This window comes from Rattus norvegicus, chromosome 10 (assembly GCF_021556685.1).
Source record: "Rattus norvegicus strain SHRSP/BbbUtx chromosome 10, alternate assembly SHRSP_T2T, whole genome shotgun sequence".
In the NCBI taxonomy this organism is placed as follows: domain Eukaryota; kingdom Metazoa; phylum Chordata; class Mammalia; order Rodentia; family Muridae; genus Rattus; species Rattus norvegicus.
The window spans coordinates 110,078,943-110,101,879 of NC_141543.1; the positions used below are offsets into that span (position 1 = coordinate 110,078,943).

Consider the following 22,937-nt stretch of genomic DNA (forward strand, 5'->3'; position numbering starts at 1 on the left):
GGTCATGGGGCTGGGAGGGGTGGTCCTCTCTTGCTGACTTTTGTAGCCCAGGCTGGCCTCAAACTCATGATCCTCCTGCCTCTGCCTCCTTCAGCAAATCCTACCGGTGTGCGCCACCACAACCGGCCCTCTCTTGCAGACTTTTATTCTGTCTGTGCCCCTTCTTGGGGCACACTGAGCCCACCGTGCCCTCTGGTGGACAGCATCTAAATGTGATCTCTTTGTAGCTGCCGGACAATCCTGACAGGGTTCCTAGGCTGTAGCTCTGGGGCCACTAGAGCCTGAAGGGCACACCTACTGGTCACAGCTCCTACCCTGCACCTGAGCCTCCCAGAGCTCCCTAGGTTCACCTCTGTGTCCTGCCAGGGAGGTCTGTGGAGTCTCCCACCCCTACCCCCAGGTTTTGCGGGAGATGGGAAGAAGGGAGCAAATCCAGGAACAAAATGTTGGGGAAAGCCCCCGTAGCATTAAAAATTAAACAAACAGGGAAACAAGAGTGCCCGGGGAGCCAGCAGCAGTTTTTGGCTAGCCACGGTCTGGAGGCTGAGCTCTGCAGGCAGTCTGTGGGCCCAGTCCCTGCTCTCTTCCTGTGTGGTTGTGGCACCGTCCTAGCTAGAGCCCCTTCAGGCCCGCTCAGGATGTCTGGGCCTTTAAAAAAAAAATCAACAAAGACAAAAATTCCAAAGGAATAATCAAAACCAAGGGAGGTAGGAAAAAAAAGATCCATGTTGCCTCTCAGCCCTCTCTTTCTTTACTGCCCCCCCCCAATGTTTTCATCTTTGATGCTGGATGCCAAGCTTAAAACATACAACATCCCTGGGGGTGTGGGCGGCATAGGAAGTAGGTGTTCACTGGACACAGACTGTGGGCACAGAGGGGCCGGGCACACACACACATACATACACATACACACACACACAGACACACCAACCCACCGACTCTCCCACCCTGCTGGGGACCAGATCCTCGGTGTCCCCGGGGCAGGCTGGGAAGAGGTTTTGGTGAGAGGGAGAGAGTTGCTGTGTTTAGCCCCCTGCCAAGTGAGAATGGAACCTGGAGGGGTTAACCAACTCAAGCACTTCACTGGAGGGAGGAATGGGTTACATTTGCCCAAACTGCCAGGCCTCTGGAGCCCCTGCAGAGAGGCTGTACTGATTTCCTTTGCTCTCCTGATACTGGGAATGGAGGAACCTTGACAGGGATAGTGGTCTTTATGCTTCCCAGAGGTGTGGTCACAAGGGAGGATTGGTCCCTCCCTCTCAATAGTTCTTCCCAAGTCTAGGCAGTGGCTAGAGCTCTCGGCCTCTCCCTGCAGCCTCGCCCCGCCCATTATGGGATGGATCTCCTCCTCCTTACTGGAGGCTCTTCTTACCATGGTTCCGATGCTGTAGGTTGCTGTGGGGCCGATGGTATGATGGTAGGGATCAGCAGCCGCATAGACTCTACCATAACTAGGGAAGAGCAGGGAGGGGAGGGTGCAGGAGAGGGGCGGCTGAAGCAGGCACCAGCTGGCCAGCCTCCTTCCCGAAATCCCCCTCCCTCCCCCATGACACCCTCTCAGCTGTCTGACCTTCCTTCCTGTTTGGAAGGAAGTTTCTGGAACTTAGCAGACTACCCCTTCCTTAGGAGCAATGCGTTCTGATTAGTGACAAGGGGTGGAGACTGTCGTTCTTAGAAAATCCATTTGACTCTGCCCTGAGCAAGAACTAAGGGCTAAGATCTGGGGGGGAAAAGGTTTGAAAGAAGAGAGAGATGGAGGTGGGGACCAGGAACGTTATGACCCAAGAGGTGGCACCCTGTCCTAGGTGACCTTCTGCTCACTTGATCTGTGCTGTGACAAGTTCTTTAGAGGACAGGCCTGGGCCATGTATGTCTCGTACATTTTACAAGATGGGGTAGCAATACTGTATGGAGGGCATGGGTTGGAGGGTCCCACCAACTACTGGAGGATTCTAGCAGCTCCCAGGCCACCAGGGCACATGGACAGGTGTGATAGCTTTCTGTAGACAGATCTACGATATGGCCCGAACGGGAACTCTGAAGCTACCGGTCCAAGTGTAAGGGAAAAGGCACTAGGCTTGGTCTCGGTCGAGGACTGGCTCCTGAGCAAAACAAGGCAGCACAGACTTAATCCTGGGCATGATCACAGCTGACTGGAAGAAGGGCTGGGTGCTCCCAGACACATAAACTGGGCTGTTTCCAGAGGCCAAATGGAGGCATCCCATTGCTTTCCTTGTAAGAGGTCTTGAGAGCTATCAAACCTCTGTCTGGAGAATCAGGTGCTATCTGTTACACGGGCTAGAAGGAAGTGACCAGTCAGGGGCTCGGTTCATGGATCTCTGAGCTGAGTCTGGATTTGTTCCCTTTCCAGATCCTCCCCTCACCAGTCACAGGCCTCCACCCATAGGTCCCGTGGTGGGTGGGGCTTCCTGTCTGTCTGGACCCAACCCACAAAGAACCCTCCATGAGCCCCTGCAGCCTGCTGCTCCTAGCCTTACCTGTCACTGTAGGCTGCGGCGGCAGCTGCTGCTGCTGGCTGAGCATATCTGTAAGCTGCATAGCCTCCCTGCAGGGGAGGTGGGAAGGAGAGATGGCACACGGGTTTAGTGAGGCTCACTCTTGTTGAAGCAGAGCCAGAGATGCTGGAGAGCACAGACCCAGCAGGGCCAGGCCCTTAGGAGGGGCTGCAGACCTCCTCAGGCCTCCTGGGAGGCCTTGCACTCCCACCTGGGTGTAGGGCAGCTTAGGGGGTCCTAAGAACCTGATCTATGGGTCTGATGGGGGGGAGTGTGAGGACTTGACTATTCAACATGAGGTAGGGCTGTCGGTTCCTTCTTTCCTTCTTCCTTCCTACTCTCCGTCCTTCCTTCCTTCCCCTTCCTTCCTTCCCCTTTCCTTCCTTCCTTCCTTCCTTCCTCCCTTCCCATTTCCTTCCTCCCTTCCCCTTTCCTTCCTTCCTCCCTTCCCCTTTCCTTCCTCCCTTCCCCTTTCCTTCTTTCCTTCCTTCCTTCCCCTTTCCTTCCTCCCTTCCCCTTTCCTTCCTTCCTTCCTTCCTCCCTTCCCCTTTCCTTCCTCCCTTCCCCTTTCCTTCCTCCCTTCCCCTTTCCTTCCTTCCTTCCTTCCTTCCTTCCTTCCTTCCTTCCTCCCTTCCCCTTTCCTTCCTCCCTTCCCCTTTCCTTCCTTCTTTCCTTCCTTCCTTCCTTCCCCTTTCCTTCCTCCCTTCCTTCCTTTGTCCCTTCCTTCCTCTCTTCCCTTCCTCCCTTCCCCTTTCCTTCCTCCCTTCCCCTTTCCTTCCTTCCTTCCTCCCTTCCCCTTTCCTTCCTCCCTTCCTCCCTTCCCCTTTCCTTCTTCCCTTCCCCTTTCCTTCCTCCCTTCCCCTTTCCTTCCTCCCTTCCCCTTTCCTTCCTCCCTTCCTTCCTCCTTCCTTCCTTTGTCCCTTCCTTCCTCTCTTCCTCTTTCCTTCCTCTCTTCCCCTTTCCTTCCTTCTTTCCTTCCTTCCTTTCTTCCTTCCTTCCCTCCTTTCTTCCTTCCTCCCTTCCTCAAAGCCATTTGTAATTTCAGTGCATAGTAATGGGCACTGATTGTATCTCTGGCAGCATGCTGTTCCTGGCCCACACTAAGTGCTCACAGACCCACCCACGGCCCAGCCACATCTTGAACGCTGACAGTCATAGGAAACCCACAGGTGATTCTGGACAGTCTGGAATACCAGGAAGGATGAAGGGGCCCTGGAAGGGATTCGTTCAGACAATGCCTTAGCCTTGGGCAGTGGAGAGTTAGCTACAGAGAGCTGCCCAGGGCCAAGGCACAGTCAGGTTTGTTCTGTGGGACGCTCACAGAGGTGTCAGAGCCACAGAAAGTGATGAGAACAGTTTCAAAGGGAGTTGGACGCATAGAACCTCACCCAGAGAGAATGAGCGCCTCAGGCCTGCCTCTGTTCTCTCTCAGGGCCTCCACATCAGGCAAGAGTGTTCTCAGATGGTGCTCTTAGTACGGCTAGGAATGGGAGAGGGCCACTGGCTGTCCCTCATATAACCCCTGTCACAAGGAACAGGGTGCCGTAGGCTTACAGGGCTCCTGGGGCAGCCATTAGCGACGGCTGAGGTAAGGATGGAGTACCCAAACTGAGGTGTGCTGGCGTCTCTAGAGATGCCATGGGCCTATGTGCGCTGGTGCATGAGCGCCGAGTCCACAGGGCGTAAGGGCAGACGGACTTCTCATGGACAAAAACAGAATATGCTGGGCTTGTCCTTTCCCTCCCCAGGGCTACACTTACATAAATCTCAGCACCATAAAATCCATCCTGATACACGACCCTGGAAGCAAACGGACAAGAGAGTGGTGGGAACGCTGGAGAGGTGGGGTAGGCCGGCTCCGGTGTCTGCTGAGGAGGGAGGGGGCACGGTGCCAGCCCCGCCCACGGGACTGGCATTTTAACAAGCGTTTGCTCCAGTGCCCTGTTTGGTATAACAATAGAGTAACACCCTTGCTGGTCAGCTCCTTTCTCCCAGAACCCAGGGGCCCATCAGCCCGCTCCTGCTGCTGTCCTCCCTTCCCCCCTAGGCAGCTGTCCCCTTTAGCAGTAGAGGGCAGGACCCCAGGGAAGGGACCAAAGAGAGCTCCCAGGAGGCACACGCCCCATTTAACATTCAGATGACATGGCGCTGATGGCCCCTCAGAGGCCAGCCAGCCCTGGAGGTGTCCCCCATGCTGGAGTACTGATGACACAGGCAGTTGCAGCTCTGGGTTCTGAGGTCCCCACCATCTGTCCTGCCCCACAGTCCTGGGAGGGCTGCTGAGCCCCCTTAACTGCTTGGGGCTGCCTCCCACGAACCCTGACTTTCCTTCAGCTTCCCCTAATGGGTACTCACGCTCCGTAAGTTGGAATGGGGGGCGGAGGTGGTGCAGCTCGAAATGTATTATACACAGCACGGCCCCGGCCCCGCAGGTGCGCACCCCGATAGGCGACGGCGGTGCCCGTGGTGGGGTAGGGGAAACTGGTCACTGCAGAAAGGGGCACAAGAGAGTGGGAGAGGGGAAGCGAAGAGAGGGCCAAGGCTTACAGTCCCACTTGTCCCACCCGCCCCATCCCACCTGTTCCTGTCCTCCCCACTGCATTACCTGCATAGAATTCGGGCCCATAGACTGCTCCTACCACAGGGTTTAGCTTCCAGCCTAGAACAAAAAGAACACAACCGCTGGCCTCCCACACACATTGCCGCCTCTCCTTATGCCTGGGACCTCCAAAGGCAGCAGGTAGGTAGGCCTACAGGGACACCTCTGCAAATGGTAGGACCCCATCCAGGAATGGGCGGAGAAGGTGGGCCATTGACCTGGGTCCCCCTCCCCATCTACAGCCACCTGTTACAGGAGGAACAGCCAGCAACCCTACTCTGGTGTTCTTAGGTTCTCCCTGCACTGTGACTTCCCCCAGCTTGCTCCTGGGCACCCTTGTCCCGGGGCATCAGAAGCTTGGAGTACAAGGGAAAGGGGAGAGACAACTTGAAAACATCTGTATCCAGGGCTGGGACAAAGGATTCACCTCCTGCCCGAAATCTCCCTGCTGCCCTGAGGTTCCTGGGGCTCTCTCTTCCCTGAGTGATGGGTCCCACCCTCTGCACTCTCATCCCAAGTCTTTCTGTTGGGTTGCTGGGGAAGAGGGGAGGAAGGCCATTGGATTGAAGAGAAGAATAGTGACAGGGTCAGCAAGATGGCTCGGTGAGTAAAGGAGCTTGCCACTAAATCTGGTGACCAGAGTTCAAATCCCTGGGCCTACGTGGTGGAAGGAGAGAAGCAACTCTTGCAAGTTATTCTCTGATCTCCATACATACTATGATATACTTACACACACACACACACACACACACACACACACACACACAGACACAGACACAGACACATACACACAGACACAGACACAGACACACACACACACACACACACACACACACACACACACACACACCCCACTAAATAAAATGTTAAAAGAAGGGGGCTGGAGAGATGGCTCAGTGGTTAAGAGCACTGACTGCTCTTCCAGAGGTTCTGAGTTCAATTCCCAGCAACCACATGGTGGCTCACAACCATCTGTAATAGGATCTGATGCCTTCTTCTGGTGCGTCTGAAGACAGCGACAGTCTACTCACATACATGAAATAAATAATAAATAACTCTTTTTAAAAAATGTTAAAAGAAGAAGAATGGTGGTTGATAGGTCTTGTGTACCATAAATACTGTACTAACTCCTGAGGGACTCATTATGCACCAGGGCAGGTGTTACAACCCCCCCCCCGTTTCACACTCGGAGACAGACTGGCAATGTGTGTGTGTGTGTGTGTGTGTGTATGTATATGTGTTTCTGTATGTGTGTGTGTGTTCATGTGTGTTTTTGTGTATATGTGTGTGTGCATGTGTGTGTGTGTATGGTATGTCTGTGTGTGTGTCTGTATGTGTATATGTGTGTGTATTTATGTGTGTTTGTGTGTGTGTGTGTGTGTGTGTGTGTGTGTGTGTGTGTGATTGGTTTCTCCCCGGGACTCTGCACTCCTGCCTGTCCCTTCTTGCAGGTGGGCAGACCTCTTCCCAACTGGGACTTGGGAGCAAAGCCCGGATCCCTGGGGCCTGCAGAGGTAGAGGCCAGCTGGATCGCAGTGGACTCCGCACAGGTCAGACGGTAGCTGGAGAAGGATTAGCTCACCCTCCTCCTTCACTCTGGTCATCTCGTTGCATGCATGCCCGAGCCACTGGCCAGTCGGCAAGAGGGTGGCAATGGACTGTAGCAGACTGTACCCGGAAGCCCCACGGGAGGACAGGTAACAGGTGACATCTATCCTTCACCACCCTCAGTCTGCTAGCATCCCACCTTGTGTCTAATCTGGAATCTTCCACATAGCTAAGGCTAGTAGGGAGGAAATCTGGGACGTCTACCCTAAGATGTCCTCTAAGATCTCATCAGAGCAAAGCCTTGGGGCTGGGCTGGGTCCCACCTTCCCTAGGGAAGAGGAGAGTCAGGGGTTGCATCCTGTTTCAGGGGCCCTGGGCACTTTGGCCTGTCTGTTCTGGCTGTCTGAGAATGTCTACTTGCTTGCTGGCTGTGCTTCAGTTGAACCCCACAGGTTAACAGAGGCAACCTGAGGACCCACCTGGAAGGCCATTCCTGCAGGTAGGGCACCAGGTAAAACATGGGGAGCTTGCTTCCTGCCCTGGGGACCCCAAGCCCCCAATAATGAACTTCAGAGTACTCAGAGTTAAAGTTCTCACGAGCCGATGCCCCCTCCTGGCCGTGCCACAGCGAGCCCAGGGCTGTCCCTCTGAAGCGCCCCGACTCTTGCTTGGCAAATGGAGGCTCTGGAGCACAAATCTCCTACAGAGGGATGAGCAGAGCTTCCTGCCTCTCTCACTTCAGCATCAGTACCCTGAGGAGCCAGCCAGAAACAATGCTGACTGGGGCTGGGTTTATCCTGTGCAAGCATTCTTCAAACTGTGGTTCTTCTCAGAGGGAAGAGTGCAAAGGGGGCTCTAGCTGTACGTCCCACAGGTCTCCCCCCCCCCCCCCGTGCCAGAGCGGGTCTCCTCAGCATGGGTGGCTGACCTTGGAGGCAGACTTTCTAGTGGATACCATGACTGCTCCTAGGACCTAATCTAGGGTCCGGAAGGTTGTTTGAGATGCCCGTGGCTCTCATGTTGCAGATGTCCACATTGGCTAGATCATTGTGTCCATTTACTCCAGGTTACAGAACCAGGAGCCTGTGACTCAGGCACACCGCACGGTCCAGGCTCGAGTTCTCAGGCCACTAGAACACCCAGCTCTTAAAGAACAGGGTTTTATCAATGGGGTGAAGATGTAGTGGCTGACTGGGATGCTGAGGGGTCAGGCACGGCACGTCCTTCACTCTCGTGAGGGCTTCCCCCACAGTGACCACTCCTCAGTCACATTGCCCACACATCCCACATCCTGTCCGCCTCAAGCTTACCCTTTTACCTCCTACGCTAGTCACCAGTTAGCAGCCAGCCGCTAACCATGACATGCAAGGGACTCTGGTAAATCCAGGGCACCTTCACGTTCTCAGAACTTGGAGAACCAATTCCTTGCAAAAGTGGGGAGAGGAAATTGTTGGCACTCAGTTCTAAGCTGGAACTGGCCAGAGTCCCCATCTGTTCTAGTTAGCAGGTTTCCTGCCCCCCAAGCTCCCTCCCCTGACTTGACACAGTCTGCAATCATCTGGGAAGAGGCAACCTTAAGTGAGAAAATGACCCCATCACATCAGCCTGTGGGACATTTTTCGTGATTAATTCTTGATGTGGAAGGGCCCAGCTCACTGTGAGTGGCACCACCCCAGGCAGGAGGTGGTCCTGGACAGTATGAGAAAGCAGGCTGAATAAGCCAGGCTGAGCAAGCCAGTAAGCAGCACTCCCCCATGGCCTCTGCTTCAGCTCCTCCCTCCAGATTCCTGCTTGAATCTCTGCCTTGACTTCCCGCAGCCATAGACTGTGATCAGTCAAATAAACCCTTTCTTCCTCAAGTTGTTCTTGGTCGTAGATATTTAATGTAGCAAGAGGAACCCCAATGAATACATTGTATCACCTGATCTCTGCCTGACTGTGCACCAGCTCTGCCCATTCTGTTGCCTCAGACTCTTGGCACTAGAAATTCACCCACCTCTGCAGAAAACCATCTCTAAGGACAAGGGCAGCTGAGATGGGTTCCCTCCTCCCTCCATGCAATGGTGGGTCACTGTGTTGTCTACAGGCAAGTTACCAACTGCACCATATCCTCACCCCCCAAGATTCCTCTTTTCGGATGCAAAGACTGGGGTTCAGAGGTGCTGGAAGTTTGACTGAGGCCCCTGGACCCTCCTCGCCTGTCCTGTGTACGGGTATTGCGAGAATGAGGACAACACACCAGACCACAGAGCCCTCTACCCTCGACTCTTCTCTCCCAGCATCACACTTGTTGCCTGTCTGTATGGCCGCTGAGAGGTGTTGACATTTGGAAAAACTCAGGGGCTCTGACTGGAGACACCGGCTATTATGCGAGTGGGGAGGGTGACCCCAGGTGTCCCTCTTAGCTGGCCATGCCTCTCTGACAGGACAGACGTGGGAAATCTGGGATACCAGGTAGGGATAATGACTGAGCACACAGGAAGGCTGGCCTTTTGCTGCCTCAGTTTCCCCAGGTTCTGCCCCAGCCCCTAAAGCATGCTGGGAAAACTTGCGCTCTTACCATTGGCATATGGGTTCCCAGGCTTCTTATTGGTCATGACCCGGGCCGTGGCATTATTGACCTGTCCGGAGATAGAGAGGAAGGGTGAGCGCGTCAGCCTCATAGTAGGCCCTCAGCCACCCTGGCCTTACCCTTGGGGTGTGGCCTTTGGGAAGGAAGGCCACCGAGGCTCCTAAGCTGTTTCTAGCTGGGCCCAGGACCTGTGCTCACGCTAGTGCTTTACATGAAGCAGTTCCAATCAGGAGAGCCCAACACTACTGGTACGCTGAGGCCCTCTGAGATAGCCCCAGGCTGGCTGGCAGGCCAGGTTCCAGGGTACTCTCTTCCAGGTAACTGCTAAGGCTATGTGTGTTCCAGATCAACATTCCAACCACCATTGAACAAGCATCCGGTTTCCCAGGGCAGGGTCTCTGACCACTCTCTGTAGCATAGAATTTAAGGGTGGGGCCACTGGGGGGACAAGGTGTGTGAGGGAAGCATGAGAAAGGCAGACCCAGGGACTGGGTCCTGCTTTCCAGACAGGTAAGGCCTGCCCAGGTTGCCTGGGAGTGGTGGGGGTGGGGCAGTGACACAGAAGACAGAGGTGGCCCCTGTGGAAGCGAGGGAGGCAGGAGTGGGTCAGGCAGTGCCTGAGGAAGAGGTCTGGGCCATATCCTCCTCTGTACTGTGTGAGACTGCGTGAGCCTGTTGTGAGAGGCCTGGGCAGTGAGCGGGGTCAGGAATCTTAGAACCCCTCAGTTCCTATGGTTGTAGGCCCCTCTGTAGCTGTTGCCTCTTCTGCTTCAGGCATGCTGGGGGAGCCCAGTTCTGGACCCCAAAGCCACGCTGAGGAATCAACAGGGAGGAAACGGGCAGAAGTGGGGTATCTGGGTGACCCCCCTCGTCTCTGCTCACTGCTAGCCTCACCTCTGCTTTGAGATTCCACAAGGCTGCAGCTGAGGCTGCCTGAGGAGTGGACCCTCTTTGCCTGGGACAGGCAGGGCTGCCTACAGTGCTGGAGATCACCTGGCCTCACATGTTTCCTGGGGCCCCTTTGTGTGTGGGTAGGGATGGGACTCCTCCACGGAGCCTCATGCTGACAGGAGCTAGGCTCAGCCAAAAGATGACTGTGGGAGGTCGTCCTCTGGGACAGCTCCTCCTCCAGTCAGAGGCCTCTGTCGGGCTCTTGGTAGGGTGGGCAGCAGCCACCAGGCTGGTGGGGGGCCCAGGGGTGGGGCATGCTGTCCATGACCTCCCTGCCCTGCTACGCCGCACACTTATCTGAGCACCTCAATTTTCCGTCCCTCTACGATCGTCCCATTCAGCTTCTCCCGGGCTCGGTCAGCATCTGAGCTAGTTTCAAAAGTTACAAACCCAAAACCCTGTGAGCAGAGGAGGACAGACAGGAGAAGACAGGATGAGAAGAGGGAAGGAAAGGTGGGGGAGGGGTGGAGGGAGGGAGAGAGAGGGGGCAAGTCAGGTGAGTGAAGGACAGCCCCCAGTGTCAGAAGTCTGTCTTGGTGCCAGCACTAGGAGATCGTACTGGGGGGCAGGGGTGGCCCCAGGCATGGGCAGCTGGTAGCCCAGCCTGAGACCAGCCCGCACTCACCATGTGGGACACCTCCCAGGAAGACGGGCCAAAGAGATGCTAACCTGGCCAGGGGGGCCGTGCCTGCTACTGTAACCCGACCTTGGGGTGAGAGGCTGAGGCTGGGCTCCGTGGGGAAACAGTCCTCCTAGGCTGAGGCTGGGCTCCGTGGGGAAACAGTCCTCCCCACCTTTGCTCTGGGAGCCCAGGTTGTGTGTGTGTGTCTTCCTGGAGAGGGGAGCGGAGCTTATCTTTGCTGGGTGCCCTCCCGATCTACAGAACCTGTAGCCCCTCCCACAAGCCTCCTGGCTCTAAGGGTGAGTGGATGGATGGGCTTGGGGACCCAGGCCCGGGGCCGGGGCTGGGGGGCTCTGGGATGCAAGCAGGAGGTCCTGGCAGCTCAAAAGAGGAGAAGCAGCCTGGCAGCAACGACAGACAGCTGGGGGCGGGGGCAGAAGAGCAGGGAGTACAAGCACCCGTGTGGCTCAGGGGTCCTCGGGCGGGCGGGCGAGCGAGCGAGCGGGCGCGAAGCTCTCCAGGAAGGAAACGCACATTTCACACGTTAGCCTGGCGGGACCTACAGCCGGCGCGCTGTAATGGTGGCGGCCTCTGTGCGGCACCCACCTTGGAGCCCCGCTCGTTAAAAATGATCTCCACGTCTAAAATTTTCCCGAATTGCTGCAGAGATAGAGAGGAGGGGTGGAAGACAGGAGAAAGAGGTTATGACAGCGTAGCCTTACCCATTCACTCCCAAGACGCCACCAGGCTTAGATAAAGAGGACCCCAGGGACGCCCTCCCCCTCTTCCTCTGGAGGCTTTTGCTTTTCTTAAGGGCCATGCGTCATTGCACCGGGATCCCCTTGGGCCTTGGCCTTGGCCTTGGGATGGAATGCCCAAGGTGTTAGAGCTAACCTCAATCTGCTGACAGACAGGCCTTTTCCAGAATAGGCGTGTGGAGAGGGGAAGGTAATGAGCTGGGGCTGGGAAACGGCAGTAGATATGACAGATCAGGACCCTTGATTGGGAGGAAGCTTCAGGCCCCTCTGACATGGGGAAGAGAGTGGAAGCTGGCAAGCTGAAGGAAGATGTTGGAGTAATGGGACCCGGAAGGCCGGGGTTAGGACTAGGTGGGCGGAGCCGGGGGGTGGGGGAGGGAGAAGGATCCTGATACACTGGCCCCTGGGACTTGTGTGTTGGGTCCCAGGTTTCCTGCCAGAATACAGGGTTCTGGCTCTGGCCCATCCCTTCCGGCCCTCTGGCCAGCTTGTAGTCTCCATGATCAGTCTTATCTCCCTCCCTCAGTGGTATGCGAGACCCGTATCTCCAAACAATACCAGCAAGATCCTTATCCCGTAGCCTCCTGGGCCAGCAGCTGATGAGGGCTCCCCTCATCTTACACATTCCTGAGACAGGGCAAGAGGGCCTGGAGGGCCAGGTAGCTATAGGGCCCTTATCTGCAGGTACTGAGAGGAGGGGAACCCTTTACCTAGTTCTAGAACCCAGAAACAGTACACTTGGGCTCCGCTAGGACCCTGTGAGTTAAGAGCAGGTTGAACATTAAGCCAGTGATTACCTAGCATCAACCGCTTAACTTAAGGCACCCAGGCTCAGAGTGCTCTGAATAAGAGGGCATGATAACCTCATCATCTGAAGGTTCACTGACGTAGTGAAACCCACCCCAAGATCGGGGTGCAATTCTAGGGTGACACAGGGCTGCTCAGAGGCACCACTGTGTGAGAAAGACTGAAGAGAGGGTTGAGGATTACTCAGGGTCCAGGGTGCCTCTTGTGGATTAGAGGGAGCCAATGCTAGGCAGAGCAAGGATGGAGAGAGAGAGAAGGAGCAGAGGCAGGCTACATCGTTCTCTGTAGCCAGAGCAGGAGCTCAGGGAGCTGTACCACGTTCCTCCACCCCAGCCTTCTTCTTTATGGTAGCCCCACCTCCCGTGGACACCAGACCTTGACCTGGTGCTCGGGTCTGAAGTAAGCCTCCAGGGCAGCCTAGTGGTGGGGTTGCCCTGACTGGAGCCCAGCAGTGCAAAATCTAGGGCAACACCCAGAGCACCTGGGAAGGGAACCACTGCCTTCTTGGTTCTAATCTGTTGTATTTGCAAGATGCCTCCTGGGGAGCCAGGAAGAGGGGAGTCTTGTCAGACACACAGGCAAGGCTGAGGCTGTGTAAGGCCAGGAGGCTGGGCTGTCCTTCCAGGTACTTTTTGCTGTGAAGCAGTAATCTGCCTCCAGGTAGGCTTTGGAGAGCCGGAGGGGACTCTGTGGCCCCTTTGGGAAAAGGCTGCAGGGGGGTAGTGTGCAGATTTCTGGCAGAGGACCAGGTGATCACTTGAATCTTAATAGGCAGACTTCATCAACCCCCTACTCTCAGCTTAGGTAACCCCCATTGTGCCCTGCTAAGGAATCAGGGCTGGGAGTCCTCTGGGGAGACTTCTGCAATGGCGGGGTGGGGTGTGCACACTCACCCCGAACATTTGCCGCAGGTCGGGGTCCCTGAACCGGAAGGGGATGTTGGAGACATGTAGTCGTTTGGGCTGCTGCTTCTCCGTGGGGTCGGAAGGGTGGAGTTGCTGGCTATCTGTCTGTGCTGCTTCATCTGCCTGCTGTGGAAAGAAGACTAGTGGTAAGGTAGTCCTGCACAGAGTGTGGGCCGCCCGTTCCCTGCACACTGTGAGGGCTCACCCGTTCCAGCACACTGTGTGGCCTCACCTGTTCCCTGCACACAGTGTGGGCTCACCCGTTCCCTGCACACTGTGAGGGCTTACCTGTTCCCTGCACACTGTGTGGGCTCACCCGTTTCCTGTAGATGACTGTGGGGGTCCACTCATTCCCTCCAACCCTGCTTTTCCCACCCTGGGCCAGCGATCCCAATAAAAGCTGGGTACACAATTCTCAAGGTTCATAGGGCAACCGGAGGCCCCACCTTCAAGCCTTTGCCGTCCTGATGAACCACATTTCTCCTGCCAGACCAGGTTAAGTGGTCCTTGGCTGGGTCTGCTATGAGCTCCCTCAGCACAAAACTCTCTACCGAGTTCCACCCTCCATGGCCTCTTAGCCCCAGACTGCCATTGCTCTCAAAGACGTTCTGGGAGTGGGGGGCCTTCTGTTGTCACACTCGGGTTGGTTTCACAACTGGCTCCCTGGGTATGGTTGTCTGCAGGGTGCTGCTATATCAGTCCATGTATTCCCAAGGCTCCTTCTTATCTGGCCATTCTGTGTCCGTCAGAACCCCCGGGGGATTGCTCTAATGATTAGGGCGAGCCTCACACAGTCTGTCCTCATTTAGACTGACTAACTGTCCTTACTGGCTGGCAGGCAGTTTGAAAGGACTCAGTTTAAGCCCACCATCCTGTAGTTCATGTAGGAGGACTGGGAGCCCAGAGGCAGCATGCTTAAACACTCGCTCAGCCTGTGTAAATGTCCTCAGTGAGGTTTGCCTTCAGTCTGGCTCACCCTCAGCTTCGTCCCCTGATACAAACTGACCAGCACTTCCTCTGCACTGGCCGGTGAGTGGGTATCTACACCGAGACAGTGAAGTCCATCTCCTTGGATGCCCAGACCTAAGGTTTTCATGTTCACAGCCAGCTCACACACCACCAGTCTCTCTAGCTCTCCACTCCCTAAAGCCTCAGTGTCCAGGACAGGAGCTCTGAGGTGGCACACACAGGGGGTGGATGCCCCAGCTCCCGCCCTCAAAGAGTTCCTTCTCTTCCTGCTGCTCCAGTTCTTCTAGAGGGACTGAACTCCATGCAGCATGGCAACACCAGGCCAAGAACACACCCTCTAGTGGCTGTCCTCTAATCCCAATGCCCCATGGCCCCTCAGGTTTTAGGGATCAGCTCCCAAATCTGTCCACTGATCTCGGAGGCTTCCTGGGGGTAAAGATGGGCACATCACTGGGGGGGGCACAGAGGTAAGGGTCGTGGTTGGGGTTTTCATTGTGTAGTTGCCTAAGGAGCAGAGGCAGCTGCTGGGAGGCTGATGGGAGAGAAACACAGGTCCCTTCCCATGGGCTTCCAGGAAACACTGGTGTTCTCAGGCTATCTCAGTCGGTGCTCTTCAAGGAGTGTTGACAGGTATGGGTGTCCTGGAGGCAGGAGGCAGGAAGGCTAATGTGCGTGGGTCTGTGCTGTGGCTGAAAAAAGATGGAGCCCAAATGGACAGTCTCTGCCAGACCACACTAAGTCTAAGTAGCAAGGGGTGGGCCTTTGGGCTTCAGTTGGAGTGGCTTTCTGGCCTCCCCTGTCTCCTTTGAGTCCCTTACATTCTAGTGTTCAGCCAAGAGGCCTCTGACCTGGCTTCTGGCAGGAAGCACCCTAGGTGACCAGAACAGAAGGCCCCGGTGACGGTTCCCAGAGACCCCCTGTGGGCAGCTGTGGTGGGGTTGGGAGACTTGCAGAGAGAGCTGCAGAGTTTACGTCCACATGTCCTCTAGCGGCAACTCTACCTTGTTGGACCGGGAGGTTAATACACGGTGCAGCTGTAAACATGGGGCCCTTTTCCTCTCCCCGACTCAAGTGGACAGCCCCACGACCTGTGTCAGCAGATCAGCAACCTGTGTCCGAACAATTTTGGTAAATGCTTGTCTTCTGAGCCCCACGTATGGAGTTGTAGGTACGACCTGGCCTCCTTCGGTGCTCCTGAGAGACGAAGCCTCTGGCTTGTTAAGCCATTTTTAAAAAAACACTACCCAGAAGCCCTGTGAAAGTAGCTGGGCTTGGGCAGGGAGACATAGGTAGCGGGAACAGCCACAGTGGGCAGGAGTGGGTGGTTTGCTCCACCCCTGCGGGGAAACACAGGACAGCAGGCTGTCTATGTAGGAGCTGACTGGCTCTCCAGGGGTGCACTGGGGCACCTGAAGGAGCTCTGTCTCCCCCAGTTCCATGGCTGTCTAGTTCCACGGCTGTCTTCTTTGCTCTTAGTATTAGTGCAAAAAGTGAATGTCGGCTAGACTCTGAAGGGATGGCTGTGCCACGGACAAAGGTAAAACACCCCAAGAAGCCTGTGATTACTGAGGCCCACAGCAGGTGTAGGTCCCTCCTTCTCCTTCTCTGTGGGAATCCATATAGCAGGCAGCTGCAGGTGTCTCTCTCTACTAATTAAGTCATCTTCATCTTGGATGGGAGGAATCCAGCCTGGTTAGGGGCCTGTAATGTCCGCTTCTGACCAGCAGAGGGAAGCAACGAGCACCGCCAGGTGGCCACTCTAGCTCAGGAATCCCTAAGAAAGCTGACCAGAGAGGGGGTCCACAAGATCGCACTACTAAAGCTGGGGTGTCGAAGCGTCTTTGTCTCCCCCACACTACTCAGCAGAGTACAGCAGCAAGTAAACGGGCTCAGCACCTACAAAATTGTAAGGTGCGCTGAGAAATTCCGTAGGCGTAATTGCACACCTCAGGGCATCTTCTTTCTACCAGGGTGGTGCTGGTGGCCTGGCTGACCCTTCTGTCTGAGAAGAGGATCTGTGCCCGGCTCCACCCTGTCCTGCCCAGGTCTTTTCTTGCAGTCCTCAGACGTAGAGAAGAAACAGCCACCAGGACCCCCGATGTCTCCCAGGATGTTCGTGGGTTTTAGTGTCTCTCTAGTACTGTGTCAAGCCCGGCCATCACAGACCCTTTGCTCCCCACCTCTGTGCATTCAAGGCTGGGTACCAGCTCCTGGGGGCTTAGGCAATGTTGAGAATTCTGACTCCCTTTGCCCAGCCCTGCCGATCTCCACACAGAGGAGTGGTAAGTCACCCAGATAGGACAGACAGAGGAGTCCTAGGAGGACCGTGGGTAACAGAACACCCCGGCTACCCTGTTACCAGCCCAGAGGTAAGTTTGGCTGAGGTGGCATAAGTTAAACTGGCCATTGGGATTTCACTCGGCAGCCTCTCTCTGTTCCTCCTGCTCCCTCCAGTAGGGAAGCCACTCTGGTAGACAGTAGGCTTTCGGGGAGGGGCTCTCTGCCCGTGGCCCCGAGGGGGTCTTTTCTTTGAGTGTCCTTCAGAATCCTGGGCTCCACTTCCACTGGATGTCGAGCGACACCCCACGCCTCTGCTGGCTGGCCACACATCACCCGCCTAACTGCACTGACTTGTCCCCCATAAGTTGGTGAGCCATCTATCGCACCAAAGAGTGACTGCGTCCAGGTTCAAGGGCCGACACCTTTAACCTTCTTTCTTTCCTTCTCATGCCTGCTTTTACCGACCTTTGGGAGCCAAGGAGCCAGGGATCCAAGGCTTTAGTTACTGATGGAAGAAAGAAGTCACTTTATGCCCCTCCGCCCAGAGACACCTCTTGCCTGCTCCTCCTTGTCACTTTCAAGTGTGCAAATGTGCAAACGCTGCAGGATATGTGAGCACGTAGTTAACCCCAAGATTATGAACTGGGAAAACCTTGTCATGGTGTGACTCAGCCTTCCTACCCACCTTTAATCCCAGGGCTAAAGAAAGTCAACCCTAGGTCAAGAGGTGGAGCAGGCCACCAGCCGACAGGGAGGGACAGGGAGGGACATTGGGTTGAAGGACTGTGGAGAAGGAGGAGGGTTTTTTCCTTCTGGGACACTGGTGGAGTAGGAAGGTCGGCTGGTGACTTGCTCTGCCTCTTGACCTGGGGTTGACTTTATTGAGCCCTTGGATGAAAGGCGTATGCTAGGACGGAGCTATACACCATGACAAGGTTGTTCCGGGTCACAGTCTTGGGGTTCACAATGGGATGGGTTCAGATATCCCGGAACGCATCAGTCTCTCCGAGAGCTTCCTTCTGTGTAAGGACTGGTTGTGAACCCTGCGGGCACTCATGTGACCTTGAGTGAAGGAAGGAGTGCTTGAGGGTGTGTTTCCTCTCTGCCTGCTCAGAGTTTTCCAGCCGTATTGGGGGCGGCACTCGACACCCTGCATTGCCTTTAGCAGGCGGCCCTGGACCGTAAGAGATAGGAGACCGAATCCATGTATAGGAGCTCCTGGCTTTCCAGACTTCCTGCCGGGATCACGGGTGGGGGTGGCTCTTTTCAGAAGGGACCTCCAAATGGTGGGGTGCAGAATAGAGGTCCCTGTGTGACAATGAGGAGTGGTCCCAGGAATGGCCAGTCACTGGGGTTGTCTAAGGACAAACTGCTGAAAGCTTCCTAAAGACCTTTCTGAGGACCCTGGTGGCCAAGGCCTCTGGAAGTAACCGATGTTGGTGGACTGGGTCCCTCGGGGTCGGACGTCTCTCTTTTGCTCAATCTTTAGGCATCATACTAGGGCAGCAGGTTGTCAGAGGAGTCAACAGGGGTCCCTCAGTTCTGGTCTGGGGAAGCCTGCTGGATGTTGCAGGTTCAGGCCATATAAAGGCCCTGTCCCAAAGCAAATAAAATCCGTCTGAGCTAAGGCCCAGGACGCATGTGTCTAAAGGAATAGGGGACAAGAAGATGCCAGGCAGGTATGCCAACTGCTGCTCCCTCCTCCTCTGCGTCAGCCTCAGGGCAAAGATAATGCAGACCTCCCGGCTTGGGGCAGGGTCAGCCTTTTAGAGCTGATGTAGTGGTTGTTATCAGTGAAGTGTTACTGTGGAGCAGGGCTGCTCACCAGCGGGAGGAAATCTCTCAGGGGGAGAGGGACCCCTAGGGTGTCTGTGTCTATGAAGTACACGGGATGGTGGGGAGTGGGGGGAGAAGGAAGACACCAGGGCACTCAGTGGCCGTGTCCTGGGAAATCAAGGGGGGGTTCTGAGCCAGGTGGGAGACTGGTTCTGAGCCTGCTATCCTGGGTACCCCTCAATCCTAGTCTCAGGCTGCTTAGGGGAAGGCCCAGAGAAGGCCTGAGTGAGTGGAAAGCGTCCTCTGAATGTCCACAAAGATAGGCTGGTGACACCTGACCTGGCCAGCAGGTGCTGGCTTTGCTTCCTGTCAGGCAGTTCCTCTGAGAGGCAGCTGCTCTGGGAGCCAAGCAGCCCCTGGAATCTTAGAGCAGGGCACACCTGTTCTCCACGGGGCTCACACATCAGAGATCGAGGCTGGCAGTTTGGGGGAGGGGCAGCCCTCAGTATCCCGAATGTTTTCTCTCTTTTGGTCTAGCACCTTCCACCTCCTCAGGTTAGGCTAGCACACTTGCCCTTGAGGTGAAATAGCCAGGGTTAAAAATCTGATACTGTGACCCAAACACTCAGGTCAGAGAGCAGGACGGTCCAGGCTGCGTGTTCCTCAGGGCTCTGATATTCTCTGACAGAGCCAGGTCATCCGGGAAGCATTTGGGTACCAAGCCTCAAAACTCAGCTTGCTCCAGCGTGCTCCCAGGAAGTCCTCGCCCCAGCCCTCAGCTTCCTGACATCTCTGCCTTGGACTAGCGGAACCCAAAGGACTGGGCTGGTCACACCCTCTGCGCCCCAGAACTGCCTTGGGACCTGGCGCTCAGCCTGTATTATGCAGGGCCGAGAAGTTGACTCAGATACTGGTAGTTGTGTCTGTCTGGTAGCCCCAAGCTTCAGTGCTGGTTTCTGCTTTCGGTTATAAAAAAGCTACCCGACCCCTCCTTATGTCACCTACACTAGTGATTTGCTTTTGACCAGGTGAAGAACTCCTCAACTCCCCACCACCATTTGTTTGTAGAGATTTGGTCAGACGGGGCTTGTCTGCTAACGCCTGTCAAAGAAGACCTGGGCCATATACCTATGACTTATGCAGGATCTATCCGGGGTTACCTCAGGGGTCACCTCTGGGATCACCTCTGTCTATCCTGAGCATGTAGAGGCTGTGGACTTGGTGACTTAAGAGCCAGACCTCCATCCAGTTCTGTAATCCAGACGTTGGCCTTTTCAGTCTGTGGCCCGCAATTGAAAGAATCCTGGTGCAGGGAGGACTAACATTGGCTGGACATAGGATGAGGTCAGGCGCAGCCCCAGCCCAGGTATGAGTGGGCGGACTCTCCGAGGCGATGGTAGACAGTTCGGAGGACGGTAGAGGATGCCCTGCCCGTGCAGAGGGCAGTATTTGGGTCTGTACAGCATCTATAGAGCCAGGCTTGATGTGGAGGCACAGTTAAGGGAGCACAGCTGGAGGGCCCCTGGGGAGACGCCAGGGTGGTGCCACTCTGCCCGGGGAGAGCCGAGCAGGCTGGCCTCCTGCCCAGGCTCTGCCAGCCAGCAGCCGGCTGTTGGAATGGAGCCAGCAGGGATGGGTGGATGAACCCAAAGTCCCAGAGCAGTGGAGGGGAAGGCCCACAGGGAATGTAACGGGGAGAACCAGAGGAGAGGCCTGAGCAGCCGAGGCAGCAGCCAGAGCCCGGGAGGGGGCTGCAGGACGGAGCCCACCCAGGCGGCTGGCTCTGTTTCTCACTTCTTTCTCCATGAAGAAATCTGAGAAGTGCTGTGCTCAGCACTTTCATCTCCCCCCCCCTCCCCCGAGCTGCATTACAACCTCGTAATTGAAGCTATCTGATTGGAGGGCAGCCAAGCAGGTAGATTACAAGTGATTAGGAATGATAGGAGGACTTGCAACCCGAGAGGGCTCTGCAGCCGCCCACCACCCTCGGCCCACCCTCGCTTTCTCCTGAGACCCTAGGCAGCCCAAGCCTCTGGCTCTTATGTCCCCTTCAGCAGGACATCAGCGGCCACTGCTACACTTCCTACCTCCCAGATGGGAGTGGAGTCGCTACCCGACTCTGTGGTCCCTTCATGGCACCCGCTCCCAAGAAGGGAGCCTTGGTGTCAGCCTCATGTCTGGGGCTGGAAGCAGGCTCATGTCCGACAAAGAGGCCTGACCCTGTACATAGAGGCGCTTTCTAGAAAGTTCTACCCAGCCAGCGTGTACTGGGGACGCTCTGCCCCTCAGTCCTGGGCTGGCCTGTGTAGGAAGGGTCTCTTACCGGCACCGTCTGGGTCCCAGCGATGGGCTGTGTGCTGGCCTCAGTGCCCGGCTGCTCAGGATGCGTCTGTGCTGGCGTGTAGAGGGTCATGCCGTGCTCTGGGGGGACGGGGGTCTGGCCGGAGTAGTCCTGTGTGGGATGTGGCGGAGGTGGGGCATATTCAGCTGGGATTCCATTCTGAGGTGGAGGAGGGTACTGGGCAGGGGGGTAGGGCTGGGCCATCGCTTCAGGCGGAGCCGTGGCGTCCTGATTGCCCTGTGGGTGGAGAGAGCCAAGCGCTGGTTAGAACCCCTATCCCTTCCAGAGCCTTCAAGGGATGAGGCTCTTCCACTTCAGGCTGTGTGGTTTCCACACGCTACTTTTCGTGGCATCTCTCAGGTCCTCCCTGAGAAGAGGCCCCAGCTCAGAGCGGCAGGAGGGGCCAGGATAGAGGTACTGGGAGCCCCTGGTTTTAAGTGGGGGCACCCGTGGCTGTGATCTACTTGCCAGATATGAACATACAACTCCAGAGTTCTGTTTTCTCACCTAGATTTTAAAACCAATGATCTATGAAGACCGTTGTGGCAGACCCAGGTGGAGCTGTAGGGATCATCACAGATTGATCGTCACACCCGTCACCGGGTGTGTACCCCAACAATACACAGAAGTACTGAAATACAATATTCACTGGAAACCGGCATAGCCTGGACATAAATGCCCATTCATTCACGGAGCACCCGGTTTCCCTGCCGCCGAGCCTTTTCCCCAGCCTTTTCAAGGGGGTCTGAGCTTCCGTTTCCCAGTAGAAAAGGTGGCTTCACAGTTCACCTTGACTGGTTGATCACTATGGTGGTCAGAAGGTCTCTGCAATCTCCCAGACTCCTCCCTGCCCCCTTGAAAGTCTGCTGCCCAGAGCGGTGATGAGCATCCTTCACTGCTCACCCCTCGGCCCCAGCGGGGCCTCAGCAGTGACTCTCAAAGATAGTACCTGGGTCCTCGGTGTCAGCATCACCAGGGAGCCTGGTACCCGAGGGTGCAGGTCTGGCCCTACCCCATGCTTTTTTGGATACGTGTGAGGGTTACTCATTGTAGGCAGGAGAACAGCTCAGCCAGGAGCCCTTTCTTCAACCTGGGCTTCCATCCTGCAAAGCCAGGGGCAGGCGGAGCTGGAAAGGGAGGAGACTGGTTTACTTCTCTGTCTCCCGCTGCAAACACAGCTGAGGCAATGTCCCCTCTGGGCAGGCAGTGCCTTTGCTCTGAGTTTGTGTGGCCAGAGAGTTCCAACATCTGAGAGGACAGGTAGTGTCTGGCACTGGAGCAGACCTTCAAGGGGACACCAGCAAGAATTCATGACCCCATTGATGACTCAGATGAGGAAGGACAGGGCCAGTCTCCTACCACCTGTGTCCCTCCAACATGGCCACCCCTGTGGGCTGCAGTGCCAGACACGTGATTTAGTAAGAACATACTTAGATGCAGCCACAAGGAGACAGGGGGGAGGTGGGCTTGCACGACCCTTTCCTGTTTCCTTCTGTGGCTGCCTGACCTTTTTGCATTACCTCTCGGCCTGGCTGTGTCCACCCCAGCCTTGGGGTAACAGGAAGGTGTCAGCCAGTGGAGTTCTCTCAAGCATGCTCTTTGCCATAGCTGACCCCATGTGCCTCAATGCCTCGCCCTCACTGACAAGAGAGCCTCTTTCCCCAGAGTACACCCTGGGCTTTGTTCTTGGCCATAGACCTCACTGGAGTTCCACTTGCTCTCCCTGTAGCTGCCTTTCTGGCATCTTGGGCATGCCAGGCCCAAAGTGGGGCTGGGTTACCTTGGGAAGCAAGAATAGGCCTGCTTCACCAGGCTTGCTGAAGGCCCACGCTGTCCAGATGCTAGATCTACCGTGATGGTGCTCAGAGGGCCTGCCTACCTCATGGCCACAGCAAATGTGAAGAATCTACCTGGTCTGCACCAACCTTGTTTCCCTCATCACTAGTTGTATCAGCCTTGCCCTGCTCCCTAAAGCACCCACCCTGTGCTAGCCACCCTGGAACAGACTTGCAGAGCCAATAGTCTCTGGTATCCAAGTCCTCATCCCTCTTCCCCTTTTTCTTCTTCTACCCCCTTTCATCCCCTTTAACAAAGCTTCTTGCTCCTTTCCCTGTCTATAGAGGAGCTCAAAACCAGGACAGTGGGTAAGTGCTGGAGTGGTATGCCTCACATTACCTCCTCCTCCTTCTCCCTACTCCTCCTCTTCTTCCTCCCCCTCCCTATTCCTCCTCTTCCTCCTCCTCCCTATTCCTCCTCCTCCCTACTCCCCCTCTTCTTCCTCCCCCTCCCTACT

The 22,937-nt window shown here is 55.8% G+C and overlaps 1 protein-coding gene across 50 annotated transcripts in view; it reads right to left on the reverse strand.

Moving 5' to 3' along the window:
* Rbfox3 (RNA binding fox-1 homolog 3) overlaps positions 1 to 22,937 on the reverse strand; it is a 438,563-nt gene that overhangs the window by 3,169 nt on the left and 412,457 nt on the right. For 10 of the 50 annotated variants that reach the window (NM_001413230.2, XM_087571009.1, XM_087571002.1 and 7 more), the window contains 10 exon segments: positions 1,373 to 1,451; positions 2,499 to 2,566; positions 4,277 to 4,316; positions 4,872 to 5,004; positions 5,122 to 5,175; positions 9,224 to 9,284; positions 10,492 to 10,584; positions 11,415 to 11,468; positions 13,267 to 13,404; positions 20,627 to 20,881. In NM_001413230.2, the coding sequence (NP_001400159.1) occupies positions 1,373 to 1,451; positions 2,499 to 2,566; positions 4,277 to 4,316; positions 4,872 to 5,004; positions 5,122 to 5,175; positions 9,224 to 9,284; positions 10,492 to 10,584; positions 11,415 to 11,468; positions 13,267 to 13,404; positions 20,627 to 20,848 (942 nt within the window). In that variant the 5' untranslated portion in view covers positions 20,849 to 20,881. 50 annotated transcript variants of the gene reach the window in all.